We start from the raw sequence: 22,249 nt of genomic DNA, 5'->3' as shown, positions 1-22,249 counted from the left end.
TCTCTTTGTGTGTCATCGTCATCGATGTTAGTGGAGTCTAACCAGAGACACTGTTGTCTACTCCTACGGCCGAAGTAACCGGCAGAAGATGCCCTGTTACGGAGCGGATGTGGCCGCCTGCTTGGAACGTTGGGTGGCATCAGTGATCATGGGCGTAACCCCTCTCGGGGCCTGATCTGATATAATCAAACTTGCTTTGCACGTTGCAGGGACGTATGGATTTCCGAGGGTCCACATCCCGGATGAGCTTCTTTGCGATCTAGCACACTAAAGTCTGTGAAGGTGGGGGTGCTGATACACCCCCAATCAACTAGTCCCTCACGAGCTAGTGCTGCCCCGGTAATATGGGCATTTTTCTGATATGATATCATCCGGCAAGGCGCCATGTGCCGGTCAAACGTCGCAAAACGGCATGTGTTCCTTCTGTTGGTCATGCTTCCGACACAGAATACAAGACGACTAAGCGGGAGAAAAGCTAGTAGCTGTCTTGCGCGACTTGTCCCTTTGGTGACGACAATACGGGACATCGGCTGCCTTGGTTCAGGGCATTGCCAATTCCTGGGCCAATTCAAAGTTTGACGTGGGTACTGTCGGCTTGTGGGCTCGTCTTCAGTCGGATCATACGACGAGATGTTACACTCCCTTCTGAGCCAGGCAGGGGTACCTTCCCAGCATCGACTGCCTGCTTTTCTCTTGACACTGGCCCTTGGGTTACCCATGGTTCACTTCGTCGTTTCTTGCCATATTGCCCAATGAAGCGCTTGTACCCAAGGTTGAGCTTTCGATCTTCGTGTGAGCCATCCACCGGTGCTGCCTTCAATGGATACTACAGTGGCATCTCAATCATCATCACTCATCGATATCATGAAAACGGCCACTGTATATGGCACCAGGAGGTATAAGTTCGTGTCTGTTGTCCGTGACAATCAGACAACTTTTCTTATTCCTCACTATCCGCTCGCTGGAAATTTGTCTTTTGTTCACTCGTTTAGACCCAAAAGTTCTGTGTTTTCCTTTCCTCCCTTTTCTTAGTCCTTCTCAAAAGTCTCCCTTTGTGTTTGTACACTGATCATCCTTCGAGATGGTTAAGGGAACCGTTGCATTCCTGGCCTTGACCGGCCCAGCCTTCGCTGGTGTAATCCAGGGCCGTGCTGCCTCAGCGCCAGCACACAAAGCCGCGGCGAGCGCTGAGCCGGACGCCAGGGTCACCCTCACTACTACCTACACGACCACTGACTGCCCGGTGACCAGCTCGGTTGTCACCTCTGGCTCAAGGACCCTTACGGTCCCCATCACTGAGACCAACACTATCACGGTCACCGCCACCTTCTGCCCTGGCGAGGAGCCCACTCCAATTGCCCCTACTGGCACTGGCACGGGTGTCCCGCCCACCAAGCCCGTCCCGACTGGCACCAGCATCCCGACAACCAAGCCCATCCCGACTGGCACCAGCATCCCGATCCATAACACCACTGTGACCGTTTGCGAGGAGTGCGAGGAGCCCACTCATGCTCCTGGCCCCATCCCGCCGTTCCAGAACACCACCGTGACCGTTTGCGAGGAGTGCGAGGAGCCCACTCATGCTCCTATTCCCATCCCGCCGTTCCAGAACAGCACGGTGATCCCCGTCGTCCCCACTGGCAAGCCGGTACCTGTCGCTCCTGGCCAGCCTGAAACTCCTTCGAAGCCCGGCCAGCCCGAGACTCCCGCCCAGCCTGGCCACTCTGAAACTCCCGCGAAGCCCAGCCAGCCCGAGACTCCTGCCAAGCCGGGCCAGTCTGAAGCTCCCACGAAGCCCGGCCAGCCCGAGACTCCCGCGAAGCCCGGTCACTCTGAAACCCCGGAGAAGCCCAGCCAGCCCGAGACTCCTGCCAAGCCGGGCCAGTCTGAAGCCCCCACGAAGCCCGGCCAGCCCGAGACTCCCGCGAAGCCCGGTCACTCTGAAACCCCGGAGAAGCCCAGCCAGCCCGAGACTCCTGCCAAGCCCGGCCAGTCTGAAACCCCGGCGAAGCCCGGCCAGGTCGAGACCCCCTCCAAGCCCGGCCAGTCTGAGACCCCCGCGAAGCCCGGCCAGGTCGAGACCCCCTCCAAGCCCGGCCAGTCTGAGACCCCCGCGAAGCCCGGCCAGGTTGAGACCCCCTCCAAGCCCGGCCAGTCTGAGACCCCCGCCAAGCCCGGCCAGGTTGAGACTCCCTCCAAGCCCGGTCAGTCTGAGACCCCCGCGAAGCCCGGCCAGGTCGAGACCCCCTCCAAGCCCGGCCAGTCTGAGACCCCCGCCAAGCCCGGCCAGTCTGAGACCCCCGCGAAGCCCGGCCAGGTTGAGACTCCCTCCAAGCCCGGTCAGTCTGAGACCCCCGCCAAGCCCGGCCAGGTTGAGACCCCCGCCAAGCCCGGCCAGGTTGAGACTCCCTCGAAGCCCGGCCAGGTTGAGACTCCCTCGAAGCCCGGCCAGGTTGAGACCCCGGCGCACCCCGCTAGCTCCGCTCCTGCCCACCCCGCTGGCTCTGCTCCTGCCCATCCCGCTAGCTCTGCTCCTGCCCACCCCGCTGGCTCTGCTGCCGCCCAGCCCTCTGGTGTCTCCCCTGCCCACCCGGCTGCCCCTGGCGAGGTCGAGTCGCCTGCCCACCCCGCCCAGCCCCAGCAACCCGAGCATCCCAAGCAGCCCGAGCAGCCGGCTGCTGGTGTCTCCCCTGCCCACCCCGCTGCCCCTGGCGAGGTCGAGTCGCCTGCTCACCCCGCTGGTTCTGCTGCTGCCCACCCCGCTGCCTCTTCGCCTGCCCACCCAGCTGGCTCTGCTGCTCCCTCCCACCCCGAGCAGCCCGAGCATCCCAAGCATCCCGAGCAGCCCGAGCACCCGGCCGCCCAGCCGTCGGGCGTCTCTCCTGCCCATCCCTCCGGATCCAGCACCTCTTTCACTGGCGGTGCCCAGACCGTCAAGCCCGCCGCTGGCCTTCTGGCCGCCGTCATGGGTCTCATGGCTCTGCTGTAAACCAGTCAATTACACGAAACCTGCTATTGCAGCTGCCATCGAATTTCTAGAGACAGCAACAGTTTATGGTCGCTGTTGTAAAGCCATCTGTTTTCCATTGGATTTATCTTTTTCTTTTTCTTCTATGCTTTTCTTTTCCTTTGCTTTTGACCGATCTGTTTGGTACCTGCACGCCAAAAGCTACTATTCAAATGGATTGACCAGTTCCATATCGTGCTTGGGTCATCAATTAGCTAGATAATGTTCTAATAGTAATTCATAATATGAGGCATTGCGTTTAGTATGCATCAAGTAATGTTCCATTGCTCCATCTCTCTTTACTTCCTCTCTAACCGAATATTGCTCCCTTTGATTTGATTTGGTTGGATTTCTATCTTTTTGTCATGATTTCCAGCGACGCTGCATTCAATTGTATATGGGTTGTCCTACCTAATAAGGCAAGCAGGTAATTTGTCTAAAACATCCATCGTCTTTCTTCATATATTTACCTTTCCCATGCTCACCTCAGCCCTCTCCATACCATCCACCTCATCAAATCAATGCTCCTCATTGACCAGGACATACCGGTAGCGAGCCTTGCCATCATGCATGTCCACAATCGCCCGATTGGCATCCTTCATGGGGATCTCCTCGATCCACGCCTTGATCCCCTTATCGGCCACCAACTGGAACATCTCCCGGATTTCGTCAGGGCTCCCAATCAGCGAGCTCTCGACCTTGAGGCGCCGCATCAGGTTGGGAACAGGTGCCGACAGCATACCGTCGTCGGGGAGTCCGACCTGCACGAGACTGCCGTTGGTCGCAAGAAGACCCAGATACTGCGCCATGGGCATCTACAGTCGAATGGAAATGGTCCGTTAGCAGCTCGATCACCAAGAACAAATCAATCTTGCACCTCTCACTCACCTTCGTCGAAGACACCGTGCAGACGATCAGGTCCAACGACCGCGCATGCTTAGTAGCCCAGTCGGGCTCGTCCTCAGTAGCAATGTACAGGTCGGCGCCCATCTTCAACGAGTCCTCGCTCTTGCTCGCCTTGCGCGAGATGGCAACGACCTTGTCCGCGCCCATAGCCTTAGCGAAGAGCACACCGAAGTGGCCCAGGCCTCCAACACCAATGATGCCGACGCGCTTTCCAGGCCCGCACTGGTTGTGCTTGAGCGGGCTGTACAGAGTGACGCCTCCACACAGCATGGGCGCTGCCTGCGCCGAGGGGATGGCGTCGGGGATCTTGACGACGAAGTGCGACGGCGTGCGGTTGTACAGCGCGTATCCGCCGTAGGTTTTACCGCCGTTCAGGAACGTGCTGTTGTATGTGCCCTTGATGTGCGGGCAGTACTGCTCCCAGCCCATCGCACATTCGGGACAGTCGCCTAACCGCCCGAGGCAGGATTCGCTCTGAGCGCCGACGCCGACGCGATCACCGAGTTTGATGCCTCCCACGGCTTGGGATCCCACCCGCACGGCTGTCCCGACAAGCTCGTGGCCCACGCAGCAGGGGTACATGGTTGGGTTCTAAGCACATGGTTAGCTTGTTATTGCTTGATCACTCATGTCTTTCCATCCTCTCTCCCCAAACGTCCCCTTCGGAAGCAACACGTCAAAAGATGAGAACTTACCCAGCCACTGCGAAGCGTATGCATATCAGTCCCGCAGATCCCACAATGGGAGATCTTAATATCAACATCCGTCTCCTCCCACGGCTTGGGCTCAAACTCCTGCCACACCATCTTCCCATCGGCAGCGTCCTTATCGAGGCCCATCCACCCCTCAAACTTGTAGTCGGTTTGTTGTGCCATGATGAGGGAGATCTTGCAATTCTTCGAGATTCAGGATTGGATTCAAGTTGATTAAATCAGTAAGAGACAAGGTGTTTCTTTTGCTATCAAATACAGAACAGAACATCCCAACCATCTACGCGGGCCCCAAACACGTTTTATAACACCCACCCTGAACAGGGTCCACAGCATTAATTACCATGGCACCTCTCCGTCGGATATAACGCTTGCAGAAAAGTTTGGGTCCCACGTGGAGCTATTCGCCCCTAACATCCCGTTCAGGAAATACGGCTTTCAAATCATACGAGTGGGGACTGATTCTTCAGTGTCAGCGACCCAGTGTTGATTGCCTGGCTGGACAGAGTACTCAGTGCTAATTACGGCACTCCTTGTCCCTAGGAGATCAACCTATGTTGATTACCATCTACAGGATTCAGCAATTAGATATAATCTACGTAAAGCGTCAACCATCAAGGCTATCATAAGCCCTATATACGTACATTTAAAGAAAAAAAACCCTGCATAAGCCGAAAATCCCACCCCACCGCGGCAAATTCCCTGCAGAAACGCAGATCATCGAATTATTCAGTCTACTATGCCCAGTCGGACTGATTTGATTGAATCTTCGGACACTTTCTAGTCGCCTCTCTAATCCCAGTTTTTTTTTTCTTTTGCGATTATGCAATCCTCTGATTTGCTCGGTACGCCGTGCTGACTGCTTTTAACTCCGTGATCTCCGTGGATTCTCGGGCCGACAGTGATTATAAAACTGGGTCTGGTCTTTGCCGGACCCGTGCCGAGTGAGACACGGTAGGCCATGACTATTGTCGGGTGGGCGCCCTTGATCTCATCTCCTAAAAATAAGGAATCAAGAAAAAAAGGGGGAAGAGCAATTCAAGGAAAGACAAGAAGAGAGAAAATCAGATAGACTGACTGCTTTGCATTTTCACTACGACACACATCTGACCACCACATACTCCAGGATACCACGTCTAGATTTAACCCAACCAGGTAGAAAAAAAAATAAAAACCGGGAGAAAAAGAACAACGCAGAGCGGTAATTATGTGCTCGCCCAGAGAAAAAAAAATTGAGGATATACATGGACATGGGTAATTTTTTTTCTCAAATGCAGCAAGGGGAGAGAAAATTAAAGAGAAAAATGATATGCACGACACATCACGATGAAGAAAAAAGGAAAAGAAAAAGAAACTGCACAACAAGAGCAAATAGAGTATGGGTCAGCTAGCTGACCGAGAAGATATATAATGTATCTTGGAATGGGCCCATCTTCCGCCTCAAAGCCCTTGCTTCGCCCCAATGTAGGGCAATTGTTGTACCTGGCTAAAACAAGGACATGATGTCTTCGTTGGTCTTCTTCTGGTTCCCTCCTGGGGGTGGGGGTGACGTGGTGCTGCTGCTGCCGCCCATGAGGTCCAGTCCAGCCATCCCGTTCATCAGGTCAGCGCTACCATTGCCGCCGTTGGGAGCGGCTCCTCCGCTGCTTGGACCACCCATGGCACTACCACCGTCACCGAACACGCCGAGTAGGTCATCCAAGTTGTTGCTTCCGGCTGGTGTACCCACTGCAGGAGACTCCACTCGAGTGGGCGTTCCGGCGAGACCTTCCAGGCCAGACATGCCGGCGCCGGGTTCTTTCTGGGCCGATGCCGGTGCGCCACCGTCGAAATCGATATCCAAGAGATTCTCCACGTTGTTCTGGGTTTGCGGGGGTGGCGCACCGCCACTGACGGCAGCCGCAGCCGCAGCCGCCGCCAAGGGGTTTTCGCGGGCGTTTTGGATTTGTTCCCTGTGAATCAGTTAGAGGGATGGATATGTGAGGTGGGGGTACGAGGACATACTCGATGGCAGCCTTCTGGACCGCATCCGCACCGAAGCGGCCCTGGCCGACGAACTGCTCTGGGGGCTTGTGATAGACCGAGGACAGCGTGGAAAGCTCGGTGAGCAGTTGCTCCAGCAAAGCGGGCGGGAGAGAGTGAATCGTAGTGACGATTGGCGGCTTGTCGGAGAGCACAATATTCTTCGCAGCGGATGGATCGCTCGTGTTCGACAGCAAGCGCCAGTAGACGTAGGCCCGGTCTCGAACGTCGGGATTGTCATTCTCAGCCGTGGCCGCCTGCAGCACCTTCTGCACCAGCCCTTGAGCCTTCTCGGGCCGTTTCAGGAAGAGTTTCACAACGGCCGTCAGGATCTGCAACTGGGTCTGATATGGACATTAGCATTCATGCGACAAACCTCAGGAGGCAAAGATACTCACCTGCGAGAATTCCTCGTTGAAGCCATCTACGAACCCGCCAAGGATGTCACCCGCATTGCTAATCTTCTCCGCATACTCGCCCACAATCCAGATGAGGGCAGCTCGGGCGTTGGGCTCGTCCAGTTCGTCGATGCACTGGCAGAGAGTGGGGATGATGCCTTCGTAGCCAGGGTATTTCCGGAAGATGTCCATGATGACCACAATCGCCTCCTGGACGACGTAGTTCACCTTGGTGTTGATCAGATCCAGCAGAGTGTTCACACACTTCTCACTGGCGCTTTCGATCTTGATGGCGACCTGACCGATGGCCTTGACTGCGCGTCGCACAAAGTCCATATCGACTTCCAAGGCGTATTCCTTCAACTCCGCCAGAAGCTGGTCGACATTCCGTTCACTGGATATCCGGACCATAATCTCGAGTTTCTGGAACTTGACGTATGGTGGGTCGTTGTACTTGCAGAAGAAAACGCGGAGCTCCTTGGCGAGAATGTCGGGTTGCTTCTGCAGCAAGAGGTCGATGTTGCGCAAAGCGACATATTGGACTTCCGGGGCGGAGGAGACAAGGGTCACTGGGGAAGAGAACATCAGCAACGTCTCAAGTGGGTGGTAGATGAGAGTGCAATACCTAGGGGCGGAGCCATCTTCTTCAGGTAGGTCTGGGACAGTTCCGGCTTGACATGCCTCATGTGCAGGAAAACGGCCTTGACAGCGGCAAGAACCACGCTAGGATTGGCATGTTGGAATTGCGGCGCCACACGTTCGCAAATATGCTCCGACTCCGACACGTCAGCGGTGCGGTATTCCGAGAGGGTGGTCAGAATGGTCACCCGGCCCCATTCCGTGCACTCATTGAGGGCCATGAGCAACTTGCGCAGCGTGTTCGACGTGATCTGGAGGGCTTGGGTCTCCGCGGCGGCATGATGGATCTCCGAGAGTGCCGTCACCGAGTTGGCGACCACCATGGGGTTCGGATCGGCGATCATTTCCTGCAACATCTCCAAGAATCCGTTCTCTAGACACATGACCGGATTCAGGTCGAACAGCTTGGCGACACAGATGGCGGCGGTCTTGCGAACGTAAGGCGACTCATCCCGGAGAGTCTTGCGCAAGGGTTCCTCCATATAGTCGACCATCTTATCCACCCGGATACAGCCCATCGTCCGGATCGCCAGTGCTCGAATAAGGGGGTTGGGGTCTTCGGAGTCCTGCACGAAGGTATTGACGGCAAGGATACAGAGGTCGGGGTGCGATTTGGCGTAGTTCCTGCAACGGAGAAAGACGGAGGGTCAGTCGACGGAGTGGCGGGCGGAGGAAGCGGAACGGGACAACCCACATCAAGTACAGGTACACGAGTTTCTTCTGCTCTAAATCGCTGGTCGCGATGTTCTTGAGGACATCAGGGAAAAGAGCGGAGACATCCTTGCCTAGGGTCATGGCCATAATGGTCTTCTGGATCGACTCCTTGCTGAGACAGAGTTAGACACGATGTACCCCCGTGGGGTAATTAAGGCGAATATGCGTAACCTACCGCTCATAGGCATATTGGGAACTACCCTATAAGTCAGCGTCGGTGTCCAATGGAACTGAGTAGGGTGTGGTAGGCAAAGATCCATACACAAGGCCAGCTCGCAGTTCAAAGGTTTCTCCTTTTCTGGGCACCGCAAAGGCGCCTCTGATTCGATTCATCGCCATGTTGACGGGGGAAGAACTTCAGCGACGACCGTAAGTCGCCTCCGCAAGTCCGTAAAAGGGGAATAAGAAGGAGGAGGGACCGAGAAAGTACGGGGGTGGAGGGGGAGGTGGTGTGTGTTGACTGCGGACCACTGCGGGGAATTCTGGCGGCGGCGACAGAGAGCGGTTTCAGGGACGGACAGCGTGGAGGTTCAGGAATCTGCGGATGACGACGACACCGGGGAGGAAAGGGCGATCAGAACATCCTAGCCCGGTGGGGATCAACGAGGGAATGGATGGAAGAGAGGTCTAGAGAGTAAGTATTGGAACGTAGAAAGTTGGAGAGGAAGAAGGAATGAATGAAGATGGAGAAAGGGAGAAACGATTCTTGAGTTGAGTCTGGCCCGAAATTCAAGGCCAACGCGGCTCGTTAATGCAACCTCTTTCTTCCCCTTTTCTATCCTTCAATCTCTCCACATCGATCACCTCTTTCTTTCTTTCCTTTCTTTTCTAGTTCTTTTCTCTGTACCTCTCTTACGTGCCTTCTCTACTTTCCAATATGGTATGTCTCGCCTGCGACCGTTTAATAGACCACGTCACTAACAAACCGATCCCTCGTCCGCAGGCAAACCTTCCCAATCTACGTCGTCTCTTTGTCGAGGCAAGAACAGAGGCAGAAGAAAACGAATACTCCAGAACCGCTGTGCGTTTAGTTGATAATTACGAGTGGCAAGCATTCCGACTAAGATCTGCTACCTAGTTCTACAATCTCGTCCTGTTCATCTCGTCCGTCGCGGTGTTCAGCCTGGTCGCGCAGCGCATGGGTGGAGGAAAGTCGGTCAAATGACGCAACATTATCTGTCATTGTTCAGCAATTTCGTCTGATGGGGATTCGATTTTTGATTTTGGACACGAAGTCGGCAATGGTCTGGTCTGGCGACTATTATCTCTAATCCGACTCCTCCCCGTCACTGTCTAAGAACGCCAGGGTCTTCCGACCACGATTCAATCGCCGGCGAGGCTGCTCCTCGTCGCTGTTCTCGTCACCACTGCCTTTCCCCCACCGTTTCGCCCCCTCCTGGACCATCTCGAGGTCTGCCTGGAGTTCGCGCGTCTCCTGGATCTGTCTGGCTTTCTCCACGGAGTATCGGCCTTCCATCCCAGCGTCCTTCAGCATACCCTTGAGATGCTTGATCTTGGCCTTGGGCGTCTCGTACGGAGCCAGCTCCCGCGCCCACATCTTCCGGATGCCGCATTTCAGCAACCATCCTTGTAACCGTTTGATCTCCGCCTGATCCGGATCAGTGTCGGCATCCTTGCCTTTCGCCTTGGGTGCTGGCTTTTTAGCGGCCCCTTTGCGCGACGGCCCGTCGGCGCTCTTCTTCCGTGATCGACTTGGCTTGGGCTCTTCGTCCAGGACGACGGACATTTCGCTTTCTGAGTCCACTTTCACATCTGCGGTGGGCTCCTCGGACGGCTTCTGCTCCTCATCCTCATCCTCGTCGTCATTGCTCCCAACTGAGCTATCTGACACCCGGTCCTGGGAGACCTTCCGTGGTGGCTTGTCCTGCGTCTTCTTGGCCTGTTTCTTGGTGGGCTTCTTCACGTCTTCCTCACTCGGGGACCCACCGGCTTCGTCCTCGGATCCAGGGGTGGTCTCCTTTCGGCGCTTTCGTGACGCTGTACCGCCTGCGGATTTTGTGCGCCCAGTAGCTTTCGCCTTTTGCGGGGGTTCCGCAGTGCCGTTGTCTTCATTCTCATCGTCTTCATGTTCTGGCTCCTGGGCCGCTTTGTCTTGTACTTCCTAGAAACCGATAGGCAACATGTCAGTCCAGCCCTGCAGATCAAACATAGACCGGGGGTTTTCCGTAGCAGTCAATTGTAGATTCATTCCAGTATAGACCTACCACTTCATCCTTAATAACCTGCTCACTGCGCCCCTTCCACTCACTGCTCTTAAAGAACCCTTCGTCAAGACCGAGTTTCTTGGCAGCCGCCAGACGAATCCGTTTGATCGTCAACTCCTCCATCTTCTTGGACTTGTAAACCGCAGCGACAGCATCGCGCAGCGCTTTCTCGAGCGCTTTCCCCGAGGGCGCAGCGGGTGCTTCCTCGGGGTCGGGGTCGGACTCGGACTCGGAGAGAGCGTATCGGGGCGCCATTTTCGATTGATCGCACAATGGGCCGTCTTGAAAACCTGTAATACCCCGGGTCGGAGTCTGCAATGGACTGGAAATGACGGTATTCGTGGACTGACTGCACGAGACGACAAACACGTAATTAACGCGACGGGGCTCGCGATGTCAACCTAGATACGATAGACTGTAGATAGAAGATCCACCCCTAATATTAAAAAATAAAAAATAAAACCAAGCAGATACAGTGATCAAGAGAATAGACACGACAAGCAGACGAACTAGACAAGGGACCTGGACTGCGCAGGTTCCGTGAGCATCGCAAAGTCGGCCGATTCGGCGCAACAACAAAACCTGCTGACAAAGCTGCTGATAACGTTGCATAAAATTAGCGTTTGAAGTCATCGATTCCGGAACTTTTTACTTCAGACCATTCCTGTATATTGACATCTCCGTTCGCTTCACACTGATTCAGGTTGTTAAAATTACAGCTCGAGGACAGCAGATACGGGCGATACTCTCCTCACTCACAGTCCACCCATCACTCCACCGTCTACCGCAACAACGTCATCAATTGGAGTCACCATCCGATCTACACCCCGGATCAATCGCGGATCTCTCAACCGGCATCATGTCCACCACGTCGTCCCAGCCGCAAAACCCCAAGTCTCTCTTCGTTCACCAGACTTCTGGGGCTGCTGGCTCTACAGAGGGGACCAAAGATGAACACACCGGGCTAACCAAACTCCCCAATGGCGTCGTCCTAGACAAGGACGGGAAGCCGTGAGTCCTCCATTCTTATACATACATATTCCATGTATCCTTTGGAACAGTGAGGTAACTAACGACTGTCCGATGTATAGATGTCGCCTCTGCACCTCCGCCGCATCCTGGCGCTCTCTTACCAAACAAGCCAAAACTTCGCCCTCCTCCTCTTCCTCATCCTCCTCCTCATCCACCCCCGCCTCAAGCACAACATCCACCTCAACCCCACCTCCCCCAAAACCATCATCCCCAACAACAGCCGCCTCCGCCGCCGCCTTCACCACCGCAGCAGCAGCATCAACCACCCTCCCAAGCGAATCCCAAACCCAATGCCCCCCGGACGTCGAAGAACTCGGCCGCTCAACCTGGACCCTCCTGCACTCCATGACAGCCGCCTACCCAGCGCGCGCCTCGCCCGAGCAACAAACCGACATGCAGTCCTTCCTGCGCCTCTTCGGCCGCCTGTACCCGTGCTGGGTGTGCGCAGACGACTTCCGCACCTGGATGGCGGAGCCGAGTGGGCGCAACCAGCCGCGGCTGGGTGGGCGCTCCGAGTTCGGGACGTGGATGTGTGAGGCGCATAATGCTGTTAATCGGAAGTTGGGGAAGAGGGAATTTGATTGTCGGTTTTGGGAGGAGAGGTGGAGGACGGGGTGGAAGGATGGGAGGTGTGATTGATTGACCTCTTTTTCTCTTTCTCTCTATCTTCCTGGGTGGATGTGGGTGTGCTTTTATCTGCCCCGTTTTAGACAAGGCATTTGGTGGATGAGAGATGATGTATTTTTGATGTACTATATTATATACTGTTCCACTCTACTGATTTTTGTATAATCAATGCACTCTTGGTTATCGAATGAAATAGACAGGTTTATATTGCAGATAATGTATCAAAAAAGAAAACAGCGGTAGAAAAAAAGTAATAAAAAAAGTAGAGAAAGGTGAAAAAGAAAAGAAAAAGCAAAAGAAAAAAGCTAACGTCGCTGACCAGTAATTATCGGAGACACAACAGAAGATTCATACATCTAAGAGAGCAGGAGCTTGTCTCCAGCCGTCGCGCCGGCCAACCCCCCCAGAAAAATCCATTTTCATTCGGTACACAGAATCCCATCCAGACCTCTTCAATGTTGCCCCGGGACGAACAACCGCAGCCCGCTGGCTGGCGCCCCGATCTCGGTCACCTCGGATATCCGGCACACAGTGCCCTTGTACTGTTCGTGGTACTTGGCGCCCGTGAACGGATCCGACACGCTGGGCGAGCCGCCGTAGATGGGCGTGTGAGACGCCGCGCAGATGTCGAACTCGGCGAACTGGTCGAACTCGATATCGATCTTGTCCTGCGGGTTCCGCTCGCATTGCGCCTTGATCTTCTTGGCCTGTTTTTGATTGATTAGCATCAACTTCTCGTGTAAGGAAAAAGGGGGGAAGAATGCTCACCTGGTCGAGAAGCTTGGCGGCGCCACCGTTGGCCAACATGCGGTTGGCAAAGCTAAGCGCAGACGAGTAGTTCTTGTTGGCAAAGGCCAGCTTCATGGCGGCCATCAAGGCCAGCTGACGGTGAGCGACCTCCAGCTTCGGGATCGTGAAGTAGGCCGACAGCTCCAGACTGCGTTTCAGGCCCTCCGGGGTATCTGTGGACAGGGAACGGCGAGCCAACTCGATCGACATGGCGAGGATGTACTCCCGAGCGGTCGCAATAATCGTCTTGCCCTGTTCTACCTCCGCCTCGGAGGAGACGGTGTTCACCAGGACGGAATACAAGATGTTCTTGAAGATCTTGATTCCCTCCTCCAGTTTGTTGGCGCGCATCGCGGCGTAACCCTCTTGGAGATCGGCGTTGGCGATCGTCTCGAGGTCACGCGGGATGACGGGCAGCACCTTGCGGCTGTCAGTCTCGTCGACGGTCCGGCGCACGTAATTCACCAATGGCGGCAGGCCAGCGGTCGCCGGGAGATAGGTCTTGGATGACTTGTACACCTCCATGAATCGTGGCTTCAGAGGGGCCAAGTTGACCGCACCGACTTGGCGGTTGAGGAGTTGCATGGCGGTATCAAAGGAACCAGCGGCAACATGGTCCGCGGCCAGAGGCGAGTTGCGCGCCCAGAGATCCGCTTCGGTGCTTCCTGCTCCAGCCTCCGGGCTCTCCACGTCGACCAGGTCGACGTCCTCCTCAACGTTGACCTCATCCCCCATGTCCCATCCGGTCACGTCCTCATCCTCGTCCTCCAGCGTATCCCGGGCACCGACGAACTCCTCCTCTTCCTCCTCGGCCTCGAGTTCAGCGCCAATGCCGTCTTCGTCACCCGCACCAACCTCGCCAAGGAGAGCCTTTTCGAAGGAAGAGTGGCCAGCAGCCTTGACGGGCCAGTTCGACTTGAACGTAGGGGCAATGGGGTGCGGCACCTGCGAAGGCTCCGATAACGTCGGGAGCGTGATCTGGTCTTCTGTGAGGCCGCAGGCTTCGAGGATCGACTCAGCCTCCTCGGTCAGCCCGTGAGACTTGGCCGTGAGATATGCAAGGGGGTCTAGAAAAGGCGGGTCAGCAAGGCGCATGCTTTAATGTAGGGAGGGTTGTCACATACACAGGTCGACTTCTTTGAACATCTGGATCCGGTCTTCGACATCACCACGGTAGATGGCGTTCTGGAAGCGAGAGGTAAAGTCACCCCGGTGCTCGGCGATCTTGGCCATCCGAGCCAGCTTCTGTTGGTCACCAGTGCAGAGGTACAGGAACGAGAGCTTGTCGAAGTTCCTCTGCTTCTGGTAGGCCATCTCGACGTTTTGATGGTTGCCATGAGCCAGGGCCTCCGAGCCGAGTCGGGTCCACAGCTGGGGACGATCCAGTTCTCTCGCCATCTCGATGGCGACGTCGAGGTTTCCGCACTCGAGCGCGAGCTCGAAGCGGGTCTGCGGGTCCTGCACGAACTGCAGCGCAATCTCCGGGTAGCCCTTCTTCTGCAGGTACGAGATGATACTCTGTCCGACCAGACTCGAGGTCTTAATGATCTGGAGCATCTCATCGTAGTTCCGCTTCACCAGAGCCAGCTTGAATCGGTATTCCGTCGGGTCGATCTCCAGGGTCCGCGGCCGGGCATTGCGGTCAAGGCAGTAGACACTCCGGCCCTTGACCTTGACCAGGTAGACGGTCTGGTCCAGGGTGCGGATGATGCCGGTGTCTCCGTTCAGCAGGGAGTACTTGACGTGGTTCAAGGTCGAGTAGAGCAGGACGCCGGTGTCATCCCACGCCGCACTCTTGATGCGGATGGTCTCGTGCAAGCTGCTGACTTGTTCCAGGGACTTGGTGACGACCGTGACGTTATGCTTGCTGAGCAAGGCGGCGTAGAGACCGTCATTGGACCACACCACATATTTGACACCACTGACAGCCAGCTCGGCGAGCTGCTTCTTCTGCTGGATATCGAATAGGACGACCGTCGTGGGCGTGATGAAGAGCAGGCAGCCGGTCCCGCCAAAGTAAATGTCGACGGTGCCGGCGGGCGCCTTGATCGTCTTGGTGGTGGAATTGCTGAGGTCCTTGATGTCGACCTGCTGGCTGCCTTGGCTGAAGACCGCAAATCGATTGCGGGCCACGAAGACGGCCGAGGTGGCCGGGCCGCGCTTGGAGTCGGTCGGCTCCACGGCACCCGTGGCATCTCTCGGCAGGTGAATCAGCTCGTAGACACCGCCATCCGTGGGGGAGGTGACCAGAATGGCTCGTTCGGCGGGGTTGTAGGAGAGGGTGCGGGGCGGCACCCAGGCGGAGCCCAGTTTCCGCAACGAGACCATGGGCGGCGACTCGACGTTCTTCGCAAAGTCGTAGGAGCGGACGTTCTTCTCCTTGGTGATGTAGAAGAGTTGGTTCTGGTAGATGGCGGATGCCGGGCGTTCGCGCTCGAGCTTGAAGACCATGACACCCGTGTCATGACCGGCGGCGAAGAGGTTGATTTCGGGGTGAGCGGCGATCACCCAGAAGCGGTCGAGGTCGCGCTTGAAGGATTGCACGGAAGTTCTCTTGTTCAAATCCCACACCCGGATGGTCTTGTCTTCGCCCACAGAGAGGATCAGGTCCTGGTGGGGGTGGAAAACACAGGAAGAGGCATTCTGGAAGTGGCCACGGCAGGTATCGACCTCCCAGGCTTTCGTATCTATAAACGAGGGAAAAGAGCTTATTAGCGACGATACGTTGCAACTCACCCAGCCAAATATGGGAACTCACCGCTCATTCTCCACAGCTTGATGAGGCGATCGTCACCCGCTGAGCAAATCAGGGGCAGGGTGGGGTGGAAGGCCACCCAGTTGACCCCCCGATCATGACCTTCCAGCACAAACTTCACCACCGCATCCGTGTTTCCGAACATATCTGCCTGATTCGGGTTGGATCGGGCCATCTGGTCTTCGAATGATACGGTGGACGGGGCGGCCGAATGCTTCTTTCGCAAGCCCGAGATATCCCAGATACGAACGGACTGGTCTAGCGAGGCGGAAGCGATCAGATCTTCGGTCGGGTGGAACTGTGCGCACATCACATAGTGGTTATGGCCGGTCATGGTGCAAACTGCGCGTCGCATGTCAGTATCATTCGGAAGGGGTCACCCCAGCCCGACTTACTCAACGACCGGTTCTGCCAGTTCCAGATTCTGATGGTCTGATCGTCGGAGGCCGACACGATCCACGGGTGCTCATGGTGGAAGAAGACCGTTCGCACGTAATCCAAATGGCCATTGAGGGTGAACAGGCATCTCCGCGTCTGATAGCTCCAGACCTTGATCTTGTAGTCGTCACCGCCGGACACGAAGAGGGGTTGCGTCGGGTGGAAATCAATGCCTCGGACGGGGCCATCGTGTTCTTCGAAGCGATCGATCAGGGTTCCCATGCGGTAATCCCATAATTGGATGGTGGAGGAATGAAGGGAGACCAGGATCCATGGCCTGTTCCAGGGACAGGGTCAGTGTTTGCGACAACGCGTTGGGGGGTGCTGAGGCCACGCACCGCTTGGGATGAAAGGCGATTCCCTTAGCGCGGGACGATTTGGACTCAAACTATTCATTGCAGCGTGTTAGACTCGAGCGATTGGGTACAATGCAGTAGGATCCGCGAGGTCCAATAGGTGGGGGATTGGGCGTACCTTGGTGAGCATATTCGGGGAGGACTGCATGATGAAGGGGGGAAAGGGTAGGCCGGAGCCGCACCATCAAGTAGCAAGCTCCGCACAGTCAATGGAAAAGAAAATCACAGCCGGGACCACCGCATCCACTGCAGTCAAGGTCAACGGTAGAAAGGAATTGAAGCCGAAGAGGTAACGGGGGGGAGAGTGAACTGGACAGGGACAGATGGAGTTCAGGTCAGCCAAGGTAAGAGAGCAGTAGGGACAACTAACTAACATCTCCCAAGGCGGTAACGTGCAACAGTAAGCGAGTCCTGCCGCCCAATGACCGTCCGGGCGGTGAGCGCTCCCGTCCCTGGCCGATCTTTGCCTTGTTTGTCTTCTTTTCTTGCCTGAGGAATACATTCGGGGGTCCAAGTACGTCACCATCATGGTCTAGATTTCTAGATCCTTCTTCTCCCCAATCTCACGACAGACAGATCACCACAATGTAATGGTGCTGGATCCTTTACAACTTGTTCTCTCTCGTTGGTGCTTAGAGCCACATTGACCCTTCTACTATTGTCTCATAACCCAATCGATCAGTCTAAAGCATACCGCCTGAGGGAGAAACGGTGCAATGTCCGAATCTACTTGCAGTCCAACCCGATAATCTCTCATTTGTTTCCCTTTGAAACCGAAACCATTTGTTTTTGTGAACCGCACTGCGATGGGACATCTTTCTTTGAGTCAGGACGAAGTTGACGTGACATGACGACCATCTTCAACAGCACGGGATCTGTACCCATGGCATCCCACCCGGCCACGGCATCAAGTAGCTACCAGCAAACGAGGCCGTCCAATCCCTTCTCCGGCCCACGTGTTCAGCGAGACACACTCCCAGAAGAACCCATTCCTGCCGAAAATGCCTCCACGGCGGAATCGAATCCCGGGCCCGATGCCCACCCGCACGTGTTCACGCCTTATGCAATAGAGGAGCCAGAGGACGAGGAGAAGGAAGACGCAGCAAAGCAGCGGCCCTCTCTCCACAGGCTCCCAGCTCTGATGGAGCTGCCATGGGCGAGTATCGACTACGATCAGGGAGAATTGGTCCACTCCATGGAGGACCTCCGTTGCGATTCCGACTACAGCGATTGCTGGCTCCACGGCAAGCCTCACCGGGGCAAGAAGCGAAAGCCTACCCGGCCGCCCCGGCAAGTGTCGGGTGAAACGGCCCCAGATACACGGGGCGGCATTTCCGGTTTCAGCCCAAAGAAGCGGCGCCGGAGCCTACGATCGGGGGAGGATGTGGACATCGAGCCACTGTCTTCCCAGATGTCTGAATCCAATGAGTCTGTATCTTCTGGCAGCGGGAATTCTGATTACCCGTCGTCTGATGTCAGCAGTGTCAATGCGCCGGACGACTCTGCTGCGCCTGATCAGATGGACATCGACTGAGGTTACTATCCTGATACATCTCTTGCTATCTAACTCGTTGTACCGAGTGCCTCATGCAACCACGCGGTTGCATTCTCAATCCCTCAAGTCTGCGAGTTTGATGCATCACGTTGTCCCTCTGTTCAATGGCCATGTAGGGGCCGTGGAGATGGAATCAGATATCGATATGTTTCCGGCAGACGGAGCAGTATAGGAAGTTTCGTCCCATATAGTGTTGCCGTCAACACCATCACATCTAGCAGCAATGACCAACAGATGGTCATTACGACGCCGTTCATGCGGTGTCGATGGCTGCAAACCAGTAGATAGACTACGTGTTAGGCCGGATGTGGCCAACTACTACAAACCCAGCATCAAGCTACATAGACCACGTGAAAGACGCAGGCCGTCCACCCAATCAACCACATAAAACCATCTACATGTAACCCAAAGCAAGTAAACCCAACACCCTAAACCCCAACAGGAAATACACAACAGCTGCTACGCCCCTGACGGCGTAGGGTCTGGCCGGAACAACCTCAGCGGTGACGTCATACACTCCTCATTGCGGCCACAGACGATGAAACCCGACCGGCTAAAACAGCAACCCCATCCCCTTCTCCATTGACACTGCCTGTCGAGACTCAGACCGGAAATCAAACCAATTGCACTAGGAATCCATATACACCATGGCAGCGACACGAACTTCCTCGCGCCAAGCCGCCCAGAAGGCGAAAGAGGCTATTGCGGCTGCGCCGGATACGAAGAGTCGCGGCGGAGCGGGGGCTAAACGCAAGGAGGCGGAGGAGAAGGGACCGGTGAAGAAGAAGGGAAAGAAGGACGAGAAGGCGGAGCTGGAGAAGGAGCCTAAGGAGGAGGAAGCTGCGGGGAAGGAGCCCGAGCCTGAATCTAAGGAGGAGGAAAAGAGGGATGAGACTACGGAGGAAGCGGAGGGACAGGCTTCGGACAAGGAGAAGGAGTCGGAGGCTGACGGAGAGGAAGAGAAGGTGAAGGGCGAGAAGGAGACGGAGGAGCCAGAGGGCGAGGGGGAGCCAGCCCAGGAGACATCTGAGGCGGAAGCCGCTGACAACGAGGGAAAACCCGAAGCTGAAGCCAAAACGGAGGAAGAGAAGCCGGATCAAGGTATGAACTACGCCCTTGAGACCTGATTGGTTCAATATAGGAATTAACAGTCAGCAGATGAAGCCAAACCCGCCCCGTCTGACCAGGAGAAACCCAGCCAGAAGGATGACAGCCCACCCAAGGTGCTCGAAAAAGGCATCATCTACTTCTTCTTCCGACCCCGAGTCAACGTCACCGACGCACAAAGCATGGACGAAGTCGCGCGGAGCTTCATCGTGCTCCGCCCGATGCCCGGAACCGCCGCGCTGGACCAAAAGGAGGGACCGCTGGAAGCGGGCGCAACCTGTCGGTTACTGATGGTTCCCAAGAAGCAGTTTCCCAAGGCCACGGGACAGCGCGAGATGGGGTTCGTGGAAAAAGCAGGCAATACAGTGAAGGAGGTCGAGGAGAGTCTCCTGTCGAGTGAGACGCATGAGACCAAGACCCAAGGCGAACAAGTGACGCCGGAAGCCAAACCGTACGCTGAAGGCGTGTATGCCATTACACGCACCCAAAACGACTCCCGATTGGCGTACATCGTGACGATCCCGGCGGAGATGGGACCCGTTCAAGAGGAGTTCGGTCTGGAGGCACAGGGTGGGTGGATTGTGCAGTCGAAGAATCCTAGATTTCCTGGGCCGGCGAATGCGCCAAAGCAGAACCCGGAGTATCCCCAAAGGTAGGATTCCTCTTTCTTTCCTCAATTGATATAGGAATATGTATATTGACGATGCGCAGTGTGGAGGACAAGTTCCAGGATCACCGGTGGATCCCTCTGGAACCCGAATTGATCGACTATGCACACGCACAGTTTGTGCTGATCGGCCATACACATCGCGAACCCGGTCAGGACCTGAAACAGATGGAAGAGGAAAACGAGACTCGAGTGGAGGAACACGGACAAGGTTAGTAAATCCTGGAGAAAACGGACAATAGATCTAATCAGTTGAATATCCGTAGGAGACGCCACCATCTATCAAGACCTGGGCGTTCACGCGAAAGAATACCCAGCAGTGCCAACCACGTGGAGTCACTAAACACGAAACTACGACTTAATCCGTAACTAAATAGCCCATCCTAATCAAAAAAGTCTGCGGTTGACCCAATGGATCTCTCCACTTGCTCCACGTTGATCCTCGTGTTCTACATTCCATAATGCCATCCCACCCCATCCCAGTCGTCGTGTTAAACTTGGCGCGACTATATAGTCACTTCACCCCTCCACATGCTTAGACTAGGCAATGTAGAATCCTCTCTTCTTCGGAAATCAATCTCACTATGAAGTGGCTCACCGGGTTCGTTGCTTTTGCCGGTCTGACAGGCGCCCTCTCGTCTCATCCGCGCGCCGCCGTCAACCAGACCACTTGCGCCGGCACCACCTATCGCTACACGGGGCTGGAGGGATACGGTCGCTTACCATCGAATGCCCGTGACAAATACGGCGACACCATCGGAGGCATTGGCAGCTCCATCGCGTTCGATCCGGTCTCGTGGCAGCGTACTGCGCCCAACTCCTACGAGGGCACCGTCTACTGCCTCCCAGACCGAGGGTGGTACGTATCTCTCTATACACCATACACATGGAAGATAAAATAAGACAGTATATACTAACAAAAACAGGAACACAAACGGCACAATCAACTTCCAATCCCGCATCCAGAAATTCCACCTCACCCTCCACCTAACTCCCAACGCCACAGCCCAGCACCCATCCAAACCCAACATCCGCCTCCAATACAAAGACACAATCCTCCTAACAGACCCCAACAACAAGCCCCTAACCAGCCTCGACCCGGACATCACCAACTCCGCCCACTACGACGGCTTCCCACCCCTCCCAGCATCAACCTACCCAGGCGACGGCTTCGGCGGCCCCGGCGCAGGCGGGAAGCGCGTCTCCGTAGACCCAGAAGGCCTCGCCCTCCACCACCAGCAAGACGGCAGCCTCTCCTTCTGGGTCTCCGACGAATACGGACCCTACGTCTACCGGTTCAGCGAGCAGGGCCGCATGGAGCACGCCATCCAGCCGCCCGCGGCATACCTCCCGCGCCGAAACGGCACCCTCAGCTTCAACGCCGCCAGTCCCCCGCTCCATGACCCGGAGAACATGCCTATGCCTGAGGACCCCGCCTCCGGCCGCAGCAATAACCAGGGTTTTGAGGCACTGACGCTCTCGCCGGACGGCCGCACCCTCTACACTATGGTTCAGTCTGCTCTGGCGCAGGAGGGCGGGCCAGACGATGAGACGAACCAGCCTGTTCGGCTGCTCGAGTACGATATCTCTTCTTCTGCGCAGCAGCCGCAGCTGAAACACGAATACGCTGTTCTCTTACCCCGGTATACCAACGCCAAAGGAGACAGCCTCGTGGCCGCCCAGTCTGAGATCCACCATCTCCCCCATCCCGGCCCCAGCAGCAGCAGCAAAAGCTTTCTCATCCTATCCCGCGACTCCGACGCCGGCCACGGCCAGTCCGATTCGCGATCCATCTACCGACACGCAGACATCTTCTCCATCACAGACGAGACGACCAATCTGCGGGGGAAATACGACGGCGCGACGGCGGCGATCGCTTCGTCGGAGGGTGTGCTGCACGACGACATCACGCCTGCTCAGTACTGCCCGTTTATCGATTATAATCTCGATGCCGAGCTGGCTAGGTTCGGGCTGCATAATGGGGGTCCGCAGGATGAGTATCTGCTGAATGAGAAGTGGGAGAGTTTGGCGCTGCTGCCGGTGGATCCGGATCAGGGGAGTGGTGGTGGTGGTCGCAGGGAGTATTTGCTGTTTAGTTTTAGTGATAATGATTTTATGACGCAGGATGGTGAGTTCCCTTCCTCTTTGACAGTGAATCGTTGTACTGGCTATACTAACGGTACAGGCTACATGAATTTCGGCGACTTCAAGTACGCTGATGAATCGGGATACAACATTGACAGCCAGATGTTGGTCTTCCGAGCGGTATTCTAGGATGGATAATATTTTCAACATTCTATCT

At 55.8% G+C, this 22,249-nt stretch overlaps 9 protein-coding genes across 9 annotated transcripts; 4 read left to right on the top strand and 5 right to left on the bottom strand.

Annotated features, from left to right (window-relative positions):
* Window positions 1–103: 103 nt before the first annotated feature.
* P168DRAFT_8001 (uncharacterized protein) lies at window positions 104–900 on the bottom strand. Its single transcript, XM_024842154.1, has one exon. The coding sequence runs from the start codon at window positions 717–719 to the stop codon at window positions 186–188; it is 534 nt and encodes a 177-aa protein (XP_024696673.1). The 5' UTR covers window positions 720–900; the 3' UTR covers window positions 104–185.
* Window positions 901–3,525: 2,625 nt separating this feature from the next.
* Window positions 3,526–4,788, bottom strand: P168DRAFT_262177 (NAD(P)-dependent alcohol dehydrogenase; the record flags this gene model as incomplete). The annotated part of the gene is made up of 3 exons (XM_024834732.1): window positions 3,526–3,822; window positions 3,896–4,504; window positions 4,609–4,788. 3 exons carry the CDS (start codon window positions 4,786–4,788, stop codon window positions 3,526–3,528), a joined length of 1,086 nt encoding a protein of 361 aa, XP_024696672.1.
* A 927-nt stretch (window positions 4,789–5,715) lies between these two features.
* P168DRAFT_286233 (putative AP-1 adaptor complex subunit beta) lies at window positions 5,716–9,044 on the bottom strand. Its single transcript, XM_024836308.1, has 7 exons — window positions 8,659–9,044; window positions 8,572–8,592; window positions 8,377–8,508; window positions 7,669–8,306; window positions 7,044–7,612; window positions 6,628–6,989; window positions 5,716–6,575 (listed from the first exon to the last, which is right to left on the bottom strand). Exons 1-7 carry the CDS (start codon window positions 8,733–8,735, stop codon window positions 6,110–6,112), a joined length of 2,265 nt encoding a protein of 754 aa, XP_024696671.1. The 5' UTR covers window positions 8,736–9,044; the 3' UTR covers window positions 5,716–6,109.
* On the top strand, window positions 9,025–9,598 carry P168DRAFT_286232 (DUF5310 domain-containing protein). The gene is made up of 3 exons (XM_024836307.1): window positions 9,025–9,276; window positions 9,340–9,417; window positions 9,475–9,598. Exons 1-3 carry the CDS (start codon window positions 9,274–9,276, stop codon window positions 9,559–9,561), a joined length of 168 nt encoding a protein of 55 aa, XP_024696670.1. The 5' UTR covers window positions 9,025–9,273; the 3' UTR covers window positions 9,562–9,598.
* Window positions 9,441–11,319, bottom strand: P168DRAFT_300838 (putative transcriptional regulator). The gene is made up of 2 exons (XM_024838470.1): window positions 10,622–11,319; window positions 9,441–10,518 (listed from the first exon to the last, which is right to left on the bottom strand). The coding sequence occupies exons 1-2, from the start codon at window positions 10,874–10,876 to the stop codon at window positions 9,664–9,666; spliced, it is 1,110 nt and encodes a 369-aa protein (XP_024696669.1). The 5' UTR covers window positions 10,877–11,319; the 3' UTR covers window positions 9,441–9,663.
* P168DRAFT_246317 (flavin-linked sulfhydryl oxidase) lies at window positions 11,290–12,474 on the top strand. The gene is made up of 2 exons (XM_024834040.1): window positions 11,290–11,632; window positions 11,713–12,474. The coding sequence occupies exons 1-2, from the start codon at window positions 11,481–11,483 to the stop codon at window positions 12,290–12,292; spliced, it is 732 nt and encodes a 243-aa protein (XP_024696668.1). The 5' UTR covers window positions 11,290–11,480; the 3' UTR covers window positions 12,293–12,474.
* P168DRAFT_246312 (coatomer subunit alpha) lies at window positions 12,463–16,933 on the bottom strand. The gene is made up of 7 exons (XM_024834039.1): window positions 16,737–16,933; window positions 16,601–16,650; window positions 16,220–16,539; window positions 15,828–16,166; window positions 14,194–15,756; window positions 13,049–14,136; window positions 12,463–12,987 (listed from the first exon to the last, which is right to left on the bottom strand). Exons 1-7 carry the CDS (start codon window positions 16,764–16,766, stop codon window positions 12,733–12,735), a joined length of 3,645 nt encoding a protein of 1,214 aa, XP_024696667.1. The 5' UTR covers window positions 16,767–16,933; the 3' UTR covers window positions 12,463–12,732.
* Window positions 16,934–17,191: 258 nt separating this feature from the next.
* P168DRAFT_7845 (uncharacterized protein) lies at window positions 17,192–18,213 on the top strand. The gene is made up of 2 exons (XM_024842145.1): window positions 17,192–17,242; window positions 17,301–18,213. The coding sequence occupies exon 2, from the start codon at window positions 17,466–17,468 to the stop codon at window positions 18,150–18,152; it is 687 nt and encodes a 228-aa protein (XP_024696666.1). The 5' UTR covers window positions 17,192–17,242; window positions 17,301–17,465; the 3' UTR covers window positions 18,153–18,213.
* A 607-nt stretch (window positions 18,214–18,820) lies between these two features.
* On the top strand, window positions 18,821–22,221 carry P168DRAFT_228932 (esterase-like activity of phytase family protein; the record flags this gene model as incomplete). Its single annotated transcript, XM_024833160.1, has 7 exons — window positions 18,821–19,274; window positions 19,338–19,932; window positions 19,992–20,139; window positions 20,214–20,266; window positions 20,492–20,806; window positions 20,874–22,075; window positions 22,133–22,221. 7 exons carry the CDS (start codon window positions 18,821–18,823, stop codon window positions 22,219–22,221), a joined length of 2,856 nt encoding a protein of 951 aa, XP_024696665.1.
* Between the last annotated feature and the right edge of the window lie 28 nt (window positions 22,222–22,249).

Source organism: Aspergillus campestris (genome assembly GCF_002847485.1).
Source record: "Aspergillus campestris IBT 28561 chromosome Unknown P168scaffold_1, whole genome shotgun sequence".
NCBI classification, from domain to species: domain Eukaryota; kingdom Fungi; phylum Ascomycota; class Eurotiomycetes; order Eurotiales; family Aspergillaceae; genus Aspergillus; species Aspergillus campestris.
The sequence above is the reverse complement of the archived record's forward strand: the minus strand, read 5'-3'. Positions and strand labels throughout refer to the sequence as shown.

Excerpts from the sequence above, each read along its gene's own strand:
- P168DRAFT_286233 (XM_024836308.1), bottom strand. The coding sequence starts at position 8,735 with ATGGCGATGAATCGAATCAGAGGCGCCTTTGCGGTGCCCAGAAAAGGA. Across the intron at positions 8,307-8,376 it reads CTCGTGTACCTGTACTTGAT|GAACTACGCCAAATCGCACC; the intron begins GTGGGTTGTCCC and ends TCTCCGTTGCAG. Across the intron at positions 6,990-7,043 it reads TCAACGAGGAATTCTCGCAG|ACCCAGTTGCAGATCCTGAC; the intron begins GTGAGTATCTTT and ends TGTCCATATCAG.
- P168DRAFT_286232 (XM_024836307.1), top strand. Across the intron at positions 9,418-9,474 it reads ACGAATACTCCAGAACCGCT|TTCTACAATCTCGTCCTGTT; the intron begins GTGCGTTTAGTT and ends TCTGCTACCTAG.
- P168DRAFT_246312 (XM_024834039.1), bottom strand. The coding sequence starts at position 16,766 with ATGCAGTCCTCCCCGAATATGCTCACCAAG. Across the intron at positions 16,540-16,600 it reads ATCGCCTTTCATCCCAAGCG|GCCATGGATCCTGGTCTCCC; the intron begins GTGCGTGGCCTC and ends TCCCTGGAACAG. Across the intron at positions 16,167-16,219 it reads CTGGCAGAACCGGTCGTTGA|TTTGCACCATGACCGGCCAT; the intron begins GTAAGTCGGGCT and ends TGCGACGCGCAG.
- P168DRAFT_7845 (XM_024842145.1), top strand. The coding sequence starts at position 17,466 with ATGACGACCATCTTCAACAGCACGGGATCTGTACCCATGGCATCCCAC.
- P168DRAFT_246317 (XM_024834040.1), top strand. The coding sequence starts at position 11,481 with ATGTCCACCACGTCGTCCCAGCCGCAAAACCCCAAGTCTCTCTTCGTT. Across the intron at positions 11,633-11,712 it reads CTAGACAAGGACGGGAAGCC|ATGTCGCCTCTGCACCTCCG; the intron begins GTGAGTCCTCCA and ends TCCGATGTATAG.
- P168DRAFT_300838 (XM_024838470.1), bottom strand. The coding sequence starts at position 10,876 with ATGGCGCCCCGATACGCTCTCTCCGAGTCCGAGTCCGACCCCGACCCC. Across the intron at positions 10,519-10,621 it reads AGGTTATTAAGGATGAAGTG|GAAGTACAAGACAAAGCGGC; the intron begins GTAGGTCTATAC and ends ATCGGTTTCTAG.
- P168DRAFT_8001 (XM_024842154.1), bottom strand. The coding sequence starts at position 719 with ATGGGTAACCCAAGGGCCAGTGTCAAGAGAAAAGCAGGCAGTCGATGC.